The sequence below is a fragment of the Benincasa hispida genome, chromosome 8 (assembly GCF_009727055.1).
Source record: "Benincasa hispida cultivar B227 chromosome 8, ASM972705v1, whole genome shotgun sequence".
NCBI lineage: Eukaryota > Viridiplantae > Streptophyta > Magnoliopsida > Cucurbitales > Cucurbitaceae > Benincasa > Benincasa hispida.
Genome location: NC_052356.1, coordinates 3,270,644 through 3,284,919, shown reverse-complemented (window position 1 = coordinate 3,284,919; position 14,276 = coordinate 3,270,644). Strand labels below are relative to the sequence as shown.

Genomic DNA, 14,276 nt, shown 5'->3' with positions numbered 1-14,276 from the left:
AGTTGTGACGTTGCGAAACGGAAAGATGGTGGTGGAGGAGAAGAAGGAGCCAAGCAGGACTGCTCTAATTGCGATGGAACCACAAACCCCGTTGACTCAAGAAGAAACAGAAGAACAGGAGACGATGGAACCGGAGATTGTGTCCACTTCGAAGTTGATATTATAGAGAACCATGAAAATATAGCTGCCATCATTCCCCCAGAGACTTAAGATGAAGAAAATTGATGAAGTGCAATATCAACGTTTCGTAGACATGCTGAAACAATTGCATATCAACATCCCTTTCATTGAAGCGATTGAACAGATGCCAAAGTATGAGAAGTTTCTAAAGGACATGGTGACGAAGAAAAGAAGCACTGGTAAGTTCGCAACAGTGGCATTAACACAAAGAACAAAAACCATTATTCCATCGAAAATGCGCGACTCTGAAAGTTTCACAATACCCTGCTCAATTGAAAGGTTATATTGATGACGGGTAGAAATGCACATCATTATAGATAGGCCTTTTATTTAGAATTATGAGGGCTGTTAAGTAGAAGATGTGGCAATTATACTTAGAATTCATGAGAAAATGAGTTTGCGTCTATTGGCATTAAGAATCTCGGCTAACCTACTATTATGCGTTATTATGCGTTCAATTGTTTATTTTTGTAGCAACTGCAGAAAGTGATCACATGCATGGAAGCCAGGCTATTGCAAGGACGATCGCATGCACGGAATCTCTCCATTGCGGAGATGATCGCATGCGGTGATCGCATTTGTCAGGCGTATGGGTGTTGCAGCTGTTGAGCGAATGCGTCCATCGCATAGAAGTTGCGACTGTCAAGCGAATGCGGTCATCACAGAGAGATTGCGGCTATAGAATAATAACCATAATAAAAGGGTGATCGCAAGGTTAGTTAAATGCAAGCATGAACGCATACATTGGGATTATCAAAAGGTGATGTTGACATTTCACCTACCACGCTGTTAGTAGCAGAGATTCAGAAAAGGACCATCGTGTTGCGAGTGTTAGATTCAGAGCAGGTCCATTAATGTTGTTGACAATTAAGTTCTATAAATAGAAGCCGTTGAGCAGAATTTCAAATCATTCAGGCTTTTCGCCTGAGGTTCCCTGCCTTAGGGCGGATCCTTGTGATCTAGACCAAAGCGTGAGAAGATAGCTTGAGAGTTCTTCATCTCCTTCAATCATTCCAAGTGAAGACCGGAGCCTTCGCGGGAGTTAGAGCTCGAGAGTGTCTACTCCACCGCCCATCCATGGCACCACCAGCAGCCTTGACACACATCTGCTGGAAGCAAGACATTGCTTCCAGCTGGCCCTCCATTTCTCTTCTTTCCTTGTATTGTATTACATTATGCTTTAAGAGATTAATACATTTTATGATCAATACATTTCTATATTTTCCATCGATTCCATCTCCATCTTCATTTACTGAGCATCTTTTACTTTCATTGCATCACTGAGTAAGATTGCTAGAGTATCACATACTTAATCATGCAGAATAGGAATATGAAGCATGTAACAAACCACCGGGAGGTTTGCATTGTGCGAGTGTTGTTAGAAAACCTTATTTTCTTAGTGTGAAGCTGTAGCAACGCTTGTCTATAAGCGAACGCATTTCTTGTCTATGAGTAGAATTAGCAGCAACTAACTGCTCGGAAGGGTAAGTGGTTGATCACACTAAGAAATGTAAGCAAGTATTCACTAGAGATAGGAATAACTTACATCAGCCAGGTTTATGCGATTACCTTGTCTTATGAGTGCATCATTCATCATTTAGGTATACTTAGAAGAGTAGTCTAAAAACCAAATCTAAGACTCGGGAGAGCGGATTGGATCGCATAAGCAAGAATGGGGAACTTAAGAATAAGCTCCGTTTGCTACTACACAACATATGCCCCTTTAAGTAGGATATGGTGGTATACGGTCATCTCCTTATGTGCGAGAGCACGTGAGCGGGCATATAGAGGCTTAGAAATAGGCTTCTCGACACTATCGCATATACATCGCATGCGTCTACGTTAAGTGTGTATAGCATGATCGCATAGCTTGTGTTGGCTGGGGTTGTCCTTGCGATCAAGCTTAATGTTGCAGTGAAGACATCCTCACCTTTTCATCTATTTTTCCATGTATTTTACTACGCGTTAACAGTTGCCGCGTCTCTACCTCTCAGTCATACTTCCACTGCTTAATCTGTTAGTTAGGAGTAGAAGTAGTGCGTAGCCTTTCAACTTCAAATTCTTTTATGCTTCGCCGCAAACACACTGCCGCATAACATTTAGCTATAAGTCCCTGAGTTCGACCTTGGATCACCCGAGAAACCTGCGTTCTCATTATACTTGGCGAGAGCGCAAGAAAACTTGTGACAGGAGTGCATGGTCATTGCATAAGAGATCAACGCATACATTCCACCCGAACACATGACCACCGACGCATGAGAACCAACGCATAACCTAAGACATGCATCGCATATTGCATTACCAAATTCACGTCACCCTATATATTGGTCAAGCGCTTTGTGATCTCAGGGCCAGCATCAACCTAATGCCCCTTTCAATTTTTAAGCAACTGAATGTGAGGCAGCTGGCACCCACGACAGTGACTCTCCAGCTAGCTGACATATCCCTTGTGCATCTAGAAGGGAAGGTGAAGGATATCCTAGTCACGATTGACAAATTTATCTTACCGGCAGACTTCATCATCCTTGATTATGAAGTGGACAAGGACGTACCCATCATTCTGGGATGACCATTTTTATCCATTGGTCGCGCTCAGATTGATGTGTACAAGGAAGAGATCACACTGAGCGTGAACGGACAGAAGATCGGGTTTGATATTATCAGAGCCATGAAGTACCCAGAAGAAGAAGACCTCACTGAGTTTGATGATGAACTTAGTTTATATGAAGAAGAAAAGTCTGAAGATGAAGATGAAGGAGAGGATGTGACCGCATCCATAGTGACCTACAATGCGATCACGGAAACATCTACCAAAGAAGAAAATCTAACAATAAATGAAGAAAGAAAAACACCTAAACCATTCTTGGAACAACCATCGACAGTAGAGCTAAAACGCCTTCCAAACCACCTGAAGTATGCTTTTCTGGGGCAGAATGAAACGTTACCAGTAGTAATTTCCTTTGCACTTCAAGAAGATCAAGAGAATGTGCTGCTGAGCATCCTAAGAAAGTACATAAAAGCAATTGGTTTGACGCTAGTAGACATTAGAGGAATCAGCCCCACCTATTGCATGCACAGGATACGTCTCGAGGACAATCAGAAAGGATCGATCGAACATCCCCACAGACTCAACCCTGCGATGAAGAAGGTCATGAAGAAGGAGATAATCAAGTGGTTGGATGCAAGGATTATTATCCAATCGCCGACAACACGTGGGTCAGCCCCGTGCAATGTGTACCAAAGAAAGGAGGAATGACGGTAGTCCCAAATGCATATAATGAACTAATACCGATGAAGATCGTCACTGACTGGCGGATCTGTATGGACTATCACAAACTGAAGGCGACAAAGAAGGATCATTTCCCTTTGCCTTTTATCGACTAGATGCTAGAGTGCCTAGCAGGAAATGATTACTACTGCTTCTTGGATGGATATGCCGGCTATAACCAAATCATGATTGCTCCTGAAGATCAAGAGAAAACCACATTCACCTGCCCCTATGGAACATTTGCGTTTCGACGCATGTCGTTCGGCCTATGCAATATGCCGAGCACTTTCCAAAGGTGTATGATGGCCATCTTTTCTGAGTATCTTGAAGATTATGTAGAAATTTTCATGGACGACTTCTCGGTGTATGGGAAAAGATACGAAGTCTGTCTCAACAATCTAAAGAAGATACTGAAGAGATGTGAAGAGACGAACCTTGTGCTAAACTGGGAGAAATGCCACTTCATGGTGAAGGAAGGAATTGTGCTTGGGCACAAAGTCTCCAAGGATGGGCTGGAGGTGGATAAGGCAAAGATTAAGGCGATTGAAAAGCTTCCACCTCCAGCGAACGTGAAGGCTGTTAAGAGCTTCTTATCGACATTTTGTGAAAGACTTTTCAAAGATTGCATGACCATTGAGTGCGTTGCTGAAGGTAGAAAGAATATTTGACTTTGATGACCAATGCCTCAGCTTTCGAGATACTGAAGGACGCATTAACAACTGCACCTGTGTTGATTGCATCGGACTGGACAAAGCGCTTTGAACTAATGTGCGACGCAAGCGGTTATGCGATGGGGGAGGTACTGGCACAACAGAAGAAAACAATGCTACACCCCATCGCATATGCAAGTAAAACCTCGAACCCTGCTCAAACAAATTACACTACCATAGAAAAAGAACTGCTTGCGGTGATATTTGCGTTGGAAAAATTTAGAGCTTACCTGCTGGGATCCAAAGTGATCGTTCACACTGACCACTTGGCAATCAAGTACTTGATGACAAAGAAAGATGCAAAGCTAAGATTGATTTGATGGGTTCTCCTCCTCCAAGAATTCAACATGGAAATCATTGATCATAAGGGGACAGAGAACCAGTTTGGGACCATTTGTCAAGATTAGAAAATCTAGAAGTTGACCGCAACCAGTCAGAGGTGAACGCAACCTTCCCAGACGAGCAGCTATTTAAAGTTGAAGAATTACCATGGTATGCGGACGTGGTCAATTGCGAACAATTTCTCGAAGACTACACAACCCACCAGAAGAGGCGGCTCAGACATGAATGTAAATCATACTATTGGGATGAGCCAAATCTTTATAGGAGGGGATCAGACCAGATTTTGCTCCTATGCGTACTAGATGTTGCTCACCAGCACATACTATCATAATACCATGACTCGCCATATGGAGGACACTTTGGAGGCCAACGCACAGCAACAAAGGTGTTACAAAGTGGTTATTTTTGGCCAACTTTATTCAAGGACGAAAAAGACTATGCAATGAAATGCGGCTGGTGCCAACGCACGGGAAACATTTCATGGAAGCATGCGATGCCCATGATTATCATCTTAGAATTGGAACTATTCAACATCTGGGGCATAGACTTCATGGAACCATTTCCACCATCAAATGGTCACAAATACATTCTATTAGCCATCAACTACGTTTCCAAATGGGTAGAAGCGGTATCGTGCATCGCAAGCAATGCTGCGGTAGTCTCCAAGTTCTTAAGGAAGAATATTTTCATTCGTTTTGGCATTCCACGTGCCATAATAAGTGATGAAGGCTCTCACTTTGTTGATCACATCATCAACAAATTGCTGCTCAAGTATAATATCCTTCATAAGGTGGCCACCGCATATCATTCACAAACAAATGGTCAAACTGAAGTGTCCAACTGGAAAATTAAGCTGATATTAGAGAAGGTGGTGAAACCTTCACGCAAAGATTGGGCAATGAAGCTGGACGATGCCTTATGGGCATACAGGACTGCCTATAAGACACCTATAGACATGTCTCCGTATGCGATGGTGTTCGAAAAGGCATGTCATTTACCGCTTGAGTTGGAGCATAAAGCAATGTGGGCAGTGAAAAAGCTTAATTTTGACTTAAAGGTTGTAGGGGAAGCAAGGAAACTTCAGTTGGTTGAGCTTGATGAATGAAGAACTCATGCATATGAGAATGCCAAAATCTACAAGGAACAAGTGAAACGATGACATGACAAAAAATTATGCGAGACGAATCTCTAAGTTGGACAAAAGTTCTTATTATTCAATTCACGGCTACGACTCTTTCCCGGTAAATTAAAGTCACGCTGGTCTGAACCCTTTATAATCAAAGAAGTATTCCCGCATGGAGCGGTTGAATCTGTCTCTTATACACATCTAGATGTGTATAAGAGACAGGCATGGAGCGGTTGAGTTATCCAATGAGGATGGGACCAACACATTCAAAGTCAACGGGCAAAGAGTCAAAATATATCACGGAGAAGACTTGCATCGCGAGAATACCCCTGTGTACCTGAGGAAGTCGGACTAAAGAAGAAGTGGGCAGTCCCTGCACAATCATACGATTCAAATTCATCAGGGACGCAATTTTTGTGAAGTATCCTTTGAAACCTTCAATTCATGAACTCAATTCTACCTCTATCCATTATCATTTTATTATCCTTTGCATAAAAAAAGGGATTTTGTTAACTCTGTCTTTTATTTGACCCTCTCGATGTTTTTTTTTGCAACGATCATGGTGAACTATTGCGGGGGAGCTACACGATAACCGAAAGGCGCAATTAGCTCGAACAACCATCACAATAGAAGAAATCGGCTCGCCGCAAAGAAGGATGCGATAAAAAATAATGTGGGCGACAGAGCAAATTTAGAGGTTGTATCTTTCCTTGACTTTGTTTATTCCAAATTTTGCACTCTCGCATTTCATTTTAACTTTGATAATTTTATCATCACATCCTCTTTAGTCGGCGCAATCATTGAACATTGATTAATTTAGTAAGTCACCGCATTGTTTTTCTATGCCAATTATGATTTTAATGATGAAACGCATGCCTATATTTTTCATCACATGCACTAGAGTCAACTTAATTTGAGGACAGCCAATTCATGAAATATTTCTAGAAGTTAGTGGTCCACTAACTTTCTTTCAAACTGACTTTTACGAAACCTCCTAAGAGCATTGCATGAATTCTTTCAATTTTTCAGCAATGGGGACATTACTGCAGTTAAATTTGGGGGTGCGGTATTTATTTTCAACCTTGCTACTTTTAGATCATCTAAAAAAAATCATAATGTTGCGATCGGATCCTATTCGTAGTTGGATGTCTGCATGACACACGTGGGGGCAAGCCAAAACAAAGGTAGAAATCGTGATCAATGCATAAATAAAATGATCGCAACTCCGCTACCAAATGGGCATGACTGAGAAAGAGTGCCTTGCTCGTAGTTGGATGTTCGCATGACACACGTGGGGGCAAGCCAAAATGAAGGCTAGGCACTTGGATCAGCCCAAGGTCATAGAAAGAATATCTAAACTACGCAAGGATAAAAATCATTTGAAAACACCCCAGTCAGTTGATTTTTTTTTATGAAATAAATCATGCGATGCCCAGGAAACAAGTAAAGTCTTTTTGAAGGTTAAACTTGCGGTCCCTAAATTTTAGAAATATTTTAAGAAGAGTCCTGGATAGGAATTAAGAAGATTTTGGTACATAAGATTTGAATAAGGCACCTTGAGAAATCCAGGAAAGAAGAAGGCGATTGACTTTCTAGAGAAAATCTTTAGTTTATGCTTGAGGACAAACATTGTTTTAAATTGGGGGTGTGATAACGGGAAGAAATGCACCTTATTACAACGCAAAGATATAAAACAATGCAGGATTGCGAAGGTAAAAATATATAAAATCATGTCTAAAAGCATTAAGTTGAGAACATTGCAATCGCATGCATCCATCGCATTAAAGCAGCTAATTTACGTATTTTGTGTAGGAAATGCGTTGGCGCAAGGTAGAATTGCGATCCAAGGAATTCAGCGTCCAAGCGCATTAAAGGATTGTGACCGAAAGGCTATACGATCGTATGCATTCGCAAAGATCTTCTCAAGAAGGTGGCCGCATAGAGACGACTGTAAGGATACGGGATGAAATGTTATGCTATGATGTGTATGTTATATATCGCTTATACACACTACTGATGATGAAAATGATTCAAGTTCATGTTGCCATAAACTTGATGACATAAATTTAATCTTATTTTCTTTATCTAACTCTAACGCATGGTTTATGAATGAAATGAATGATGTGCTGTATATGCGCTCAAGTGCTTTGCGATAAAGAGAATTTTATGCGATACTACGTCTAAGTATATGCATTGATAGTGATATGCTCGTAGTATGCGGTGAAGTAGTGCGTGTCACAAGTTTCCTTGCACTGAAACCAAGTATAATTCCAACGCAAGTTTCTCAGAATGATTCGAGGTCGAACACAGGGATCATTTTCGTTAATGTGTTACTTATATGATACATGCGACCAGTTTTTAACAATGAATAAAGAATGGTAGTTTATACAGGAATATAAATTGCGATGAAATAAAAATTGCGTTAAAAAATGTAAAATCCTAAACTAATATGATACAAGATACAAGATACATGATACAAGATACTGAGGTCGAGAACTGACTGTGAAGTTGTACAAAGAATCGATGTATGCGATGGCAAGTCTTTATGATTGAAGCTGAAAGAGAAAGAGTAAATAGTAAAAACATCGCAAGTTTGTCAATCATGTTAAGAACGCAACTAAGGTTCCATTTTCCCTTGGCGTACACCTCTCGGTGATCGGCCACGTCCCCATATCTCTATGGTGAAACAGGGATGAACGTGATGAATGCAAGGTTGTTTCCATCTCTGGAAATACTTCTTGCTTTAGTTAATGCATTCTTCCAACCTTCTCTCGATAGGTAGAATAACATCTTCACTTCTGCTCTCTCAGGTGAAGATGCCGTCGAGCATGCTTTAGATAAACTTAATTATTTCCTTAACACAATTTAACTCACATGCTTAATTCTTGCTATTTACCTAGGGGATTAAGAACACATCAAGGAAAAAAATGGATTATGGATGTACGGAAAGAGACAGAGAGATGACAATGGTGGCTATCATAACATTTAATTATAAAATTAAGCGTTTGATACATGTTGTGAATGAAAGATGAGAGAAGATGAATACAGATGATGAAATAAAGATTAGAAACAAATACGGAAAGAGTGTCAACGTCTTGACACAGATCCCGAACGTGTAGAAGTGGTGGAGAGGAAAGCTTCCCTTTCAGGATTGCTTTCCCGGTAGAATTGACCTTCGCACAGAGCTTCAACTACGGGAATTGGAAGGATTCTCTGCTTGGAGACTCACCTCTCGGCCTTGTCTCGTGGTTCTCCCGGATCTTCTCTGGATAGTCGCTTCAGACTAGCCTCTCTCTCAGAATCAGTATGTGCACGTCTGTATGTATACATGTATATCTTTCAGTGAATTTGAAGAAGCTATTTATAGGCGAGGCTTGACTCTTTGAATTTGTGGTCCCCACTATATAGTTATGGTAGTTCCTAAAATGGTGGAATGAGAAATTCCTTCTATTATGCAATCAATCCGTCAGAATTACACAACTGAAAGCTGTATACTTGTCAGAATCTTCCGTAAATGCGTTGCTCTTCACATCTTCGATCTATCTCTGCATGTGGTGTTGTTTTTTATTACTGCATGCAGTTGAAATTGCGTTGATCGCTAAAGCTCTTGATTGATTGTCCATGCACCGTCATTGCGTTGATCATCTCTTCGTTCTCGATTGATGGGCGCAATGCAATGTAGATGCGTTGTTTATTTTATCTTCGAGCCATGAACGCATGCAGTGATTGATTACCTGCAAAACAGAAACTGAAACATTCTATTCTACCATCGCAATGGTCTTAATTGGTGTATTGATGACATTTCATAATTTTTCGCATTTCTTAGCCAATTTGTATACTATCGACGCAACTTTTCTTTCTTTTAGCTGCAATATCTAAATAAAACAGTATAAATAACTTGTATTTCTACAAGTTATCAACGACGTATCAAGGTGAAAGCTTAATAAATCACGATGGGACAGAAAGCTGATGACGGTCGAATCCGGATTTAGTTGACAAGCCGTTAACGACACACTGTAGCAACTACACTCAACTTTTCAGTGAAAATTAATTGGCGCATCAGATAGAGAATTAATGACATCCCATCAGTGCAATCATTTGAGAGAAAAAGCTCCTCACCTTGAAGCTCTATAACTACCAAAGGCCACCTTCGTTAAAAGAGCTCGGTTCCATTCCAGCTGAGCCATATATAGAGAGTTCACCATACAGAAGATAGTTAGCCATTGTTCATAGTTTTCTTACACTTAGAAGGCAGAGGCGAGTGAAGAGAGAAGACGCCGGAAGACCATTCCTGGTCAGCTCGAGAGAGTGCCGGGAAGAGTTGAGAATGGAGAGAGGGCTGACTCTTGCGAAAACAAGAATATTCTTTTGGGCAGGGTAGAGAAACTCAGTGTAAAAGCCTTGGGAAGCAAGAAATTGCTACCAGGCTCCCTATCTTCATTTCCCATTGTCATTCTTTATTTTGATTTCAATTATAGAATGGAACTTGCATATCTACATCTGTTCACTCTCTTTACATTACGCATGAGTAACTAAACTTTCGAATGGGTTGAGAAGTACTTAGCTAGCACGACCTAAGATCTTCATTTTATGTGATCATCTTGTCTTATAGATGCGTCCATCACCCCTTTAGATCTACTCGAGAAAGAGTATAAAGAAAGAACCTAGACTTGAGAGAGCTAGGTTAGAATCTAGACTTGAGAAAGCAAGATTAGAACTGCATAAGCAAGAGATAGGGACTTAAAGATAAGCTCCATTTGCTAACATGCATCGCATGCACCCTAGAAATAGGTTATGGTAGTATGCGGTCGCCTTATTATGTGTGTGTGTCATTCATCATCGCATAGATAGGAGTAGAGGCTTAGACATAAGTCCTATAGACATCATCGTATACATCGCATGCGTCCTAAAACTAGGAGCTATAGCATTTGCATTGAGAGATGACTTGCTGTTGTATATATATAGCATGATCGCATAATGTGAATGCAATCTTAGGAAGTGTTAGCTAAATCCCTGCTCAACCCATTCCCCCGCATACTCATTGTAACTTTCGTGTTATTAACTCTTTTCTCAGTTCTGCCACATAGAATCTATACCTTAAACAAGCATACCAACCAACTCATTGTTTTATTTGTTACCGCAAAGTAATCTGAAATCACCGTCGCATACTGGCTCCATAGTCCCTGTGTTCGACCCTGGGCTTACCAGGCAACCTAGTAGAGTTTATACTTGGATTTTGCTAGGAAAACTTGCATGCACAATGCATACACCACCATCGCAATATACACCATATTTTCATCATATTCACAACACATCAGTGATCGTATGATATTATTATTTTCATGAATTTCTTTCCAAGCTGTCGCATTTTTCAAGTTTTTTCCTAATTGTGTTAGATAAAAGAGGTAAAATAACTTGTATTTCTACAAGTTATCAACAGTTACGTGCAACAGTAAATGAAGCACTTCAATAAAGAAAGAGAGGCTTCAATTGTGGGATGCGTGCGACTGAGACTTAAAATTGAGGACTATTTTTTTCTTTAACCCACCTCTCTAATTCTTTTAACGTATATATATATATATATATATATAATATATATATATATATATATATAATATAATATAATATTATATATATATCATGATAAATATTTAGGTTTTAATCATTTCCCTTTTCTCTTCAAATTCCAAATATCTTCTTAGATATTTAGTCCAATCAAACTCCAAATCTTTCCTCAATTTAAATAAAAAATTCAAATCTTTTATCAAATAATTTCCAATTAATTATCCTACAAATTTAACTCAATTTGGCCCTAAAATCCATAATTAAAGGGACTTAAAGCCCACTAATATAGGATAATTTATCTAGAACTTGGGATGCTACATGAAAACCAAATCGATTCACATTAACTCATCATTCAGTTAAAGGTTCTAAATTAAAGTGACTTCGTGCTCAAAATATGGGAGACTCTAAAAGGGACTTAAATAGATCATAACTCAAGAGTATGTTCTATTTCTATAGCAGATCATTTAAATGGTTGTGGGCTTTGCCAATGGGCAGCAAAATGAGTGTGGTTGTGCAATAGGGGGTATGGGCGTGCGTTTGGAGGTACGAGTATGTGGCGTGGGCAAGGACATGCGTACATGCATGTGGACGAGTGGATGAGTGGCTGAAGGCATGAGCATGTGGGCATGCTGGGCACTCAATAAGGGCAGGGTGGACAGACGAGGCGGATGGGCACTAGCATTCACGGGCAAGGGCTGATGAGCATGAGGCTGCACATGCAGGCATGTTGATGGGCGTTGGTGTGCATGGATGAAGGCTGATGGGTGTGAGGCTGCGCATGCAGCATGCTGATGTCCATGAAGTTGGGTGCACAAGCGCGCTCATGATGTGCGGCTGACGCATGCATGGCCAAGTAGAGGCGTGCGAGAGTGAACGTGCGCGAGGGTAGGTGTGTGCGTGGGTGACCTGGGCTGGCTGGGCATCCCTAGGTTGTTTGACAGCAGCCACTCCTTGCCTTTCCAAAATTTATTCCCATAAATTTGGCCATAACCACTTCAAATAATTTTCATAGAATTCAAGAGGGATCTTTTAACTTTCTAACCTTAAATTTTTGAAGATTAAAACCCACTGAAAGTACCCCAAACAACCCTACAAATTAGCCTTGTTTGGTTTTGCCTTTTCCACTGACCATCCTTATTTTTCTTCAGGTTTTTCAATCTTCCCAGCCTAAATCTTCCATGGCAGGCCACGATTAGCATCCTCACTCCGTGTTCTACAATTTAGCTCAAGAATGTTTGAATTTGCACGAGTAGTTTGGAAGAACCAGCTCATTCTTTCTAACCACCTTAACTAATATGCTGTAAGCTCCTACGTCTCCCTTTCTCTGTGGCTTCAGCATGCAAAACGATCTTCCACTTCCTCTTTGAGGTGTCTTTAATCCAAAAATAATCCCTCCACCTCCTTCTTCAAAGGGGTGAAGTGTCCTTAATCAAGTTAATCTTCTTCCACCATCTACTTCCATCACTTTGCCACTTCTTCCTTTCCATCATGCATACCATTCTTCCAGCATCTCCTTGATGTGTCCTCAACCCACATTTAAGCCTTCTACCTCGTACTTCTCATAAATGAAGTGTCTTCAACCTAAATAGTTTCATTTCTACCATACCCAAAATTAGCCACTTCCACCTTGAAGGGATTGAGTCTCAATGTGGAAGCGATTAAACGATTTGTCTTAGAATTAGGATTGGAAAGTCAATATTGATTTTACAGATTCAAGAGGCCAAACATACAATTCATGGAGAATTAAAAGATGAGAAAAAATTACCCTTGAAGAACCGACAATCTTCACGCAATTCTCCTCCGAGACCACGAAGAAAACTTCTGTAGAAGCACAAGAACCCTTCCACCAATGTGAACACCACCAAGAGGAGTCCTCATTATTCTCAGGATACAAGGAAGATCAAGTGTGCGCTTCAAGAAAAATTGATCCCTTAACAGCTGATTTTGGGTCTTGAATAATGAGGCCTCAACCTCTCACTGTTTGTTTATTAGATGAATGAGTGGTACTTAAGAAGTTAGATGTAACTATAGGGATAAAATGTTAATTTTACCCAACTGTAGTTATGAGCGATTTGTGAAGGGTTGCTCACTATTGATTGGTTATATCCATAGACACAGAAATATATATGCAGTGCGAAAAATGCATCTATCGGTCTTTAGTGGAGTGATCGGTAGTTAATGAACATTGATTAATTTAATTAAAGAGTTCAATTAATTAATCTCATATCATTGGAGCTTATAATTTGTAGGTCCATAAGGTCCCCTTGTTAGCTCGCTAAGGATAGGAATGATGAATGATTTGAATTGTTCAAATTACTTGAAAGGAATTTTATATTAATATGATTAATATATAATGTATTATGATACATTATAAAATATGGTTAATTATAGAAATGATCTATAATCCAAACTATATAAGAGAGATATATTTGAATGAGAATCAAATATTAAATTCATGTGAATTCGATTCATATAGAATTATAATGTTAGAGAGATGTATGCATATAAATATGTGATGTTGATATGTTAATTAATTAACTCATGTTACATTGGATTTAATATATAGTTATTTAATGTATGCCAATTAATTAAATAATGATTATTTAGTTAATTAGCTAAAAAGGAGGAAAAGGAAATACTTGGAGAAAAGGTTACCCCCACCCCAATAAATATACCATTATAGCCCTTTTTAGGGCAAGGTTTTCATTTGGTGAAAAAGACCCTAGCCTCCGCTCCAAAATTCTCTCTACTCTCTCAAGAAAATTCTTTCAACCTCTAAATTTTGATTTTAGAAATAAAATATGATTTTAAAATCAATTTTGGATTTTGGAAATAGAAAAACACAGAAAGGAAAAATTGGATTTTCCATCTTCATCTTCAAACTAGCTCACAAAGAACTCATTATCTTCAACCTTCAATTACTCCAAGCATGAGCTGCATCACATGCAGTAAATCTCTTTGCATGATAGTCTGCAATATATTAAAGAGATTGGAGTGAAGTTGAAGTGACTGCAACCGATTGAATTTTTCTGAAAAATTCGGGTAGAAGAAGGTGTTCTTCATTTAGGTTGTTATAGTGAGCCCA

General features: G+C 39.6%; 1 protein-coding gene across 1 annotated transcript; it reads left to right on the top strand.

Moving 5' to 3' along the window:
- The first annotated feature begins 211 nt into the window (after positions 1-211).
- On the top strand, positions 212-5,605 carry LOC120083118. The gene is made up of 7 exons (XM_039038675.1): positions 212-359; positions 655-748; positions 2,530-2,728; positions 2,777-3,206; positions 3,947-4,099; positions 4,527-4,650; positions 5,431-5,605. The coding sequence occupies exons 1-7, from the start codon at positions 212-214 to the stop codon at positions 5,603-5,605; spliced, it is 1,323 nt and encodes a 440-aa protein (XP_038894603.1).
- The last annotated feature ends 8,671 nt before the right edge of the window (positions 5,606-14,276 follow it).

Bases quoted from the DNA above. Each gene is read 5' to 3' on its own strand.
- LOC120083118 (XM_039038675.1), top strand. From the start codon at position 212: ATGAAGAAAATTGATGAAGTGCAATATCAACGTTTCGTAGACATGCTG. The intron at 2,729-2,776 runs GTACCCATCATT...GGTCGCGCTCAG, and splicing joins ATTATGAAGTGGACAAGGAC to ATTGATGTGTACAAGGAAGA. The intron at 3,207-3,946 runs GTTTGACGCTAG...TTGGGCACAAAG, and splicing joins AAAGTACATAAAAGCAATTG to TCTCCAAGGATGGGCTGGAG.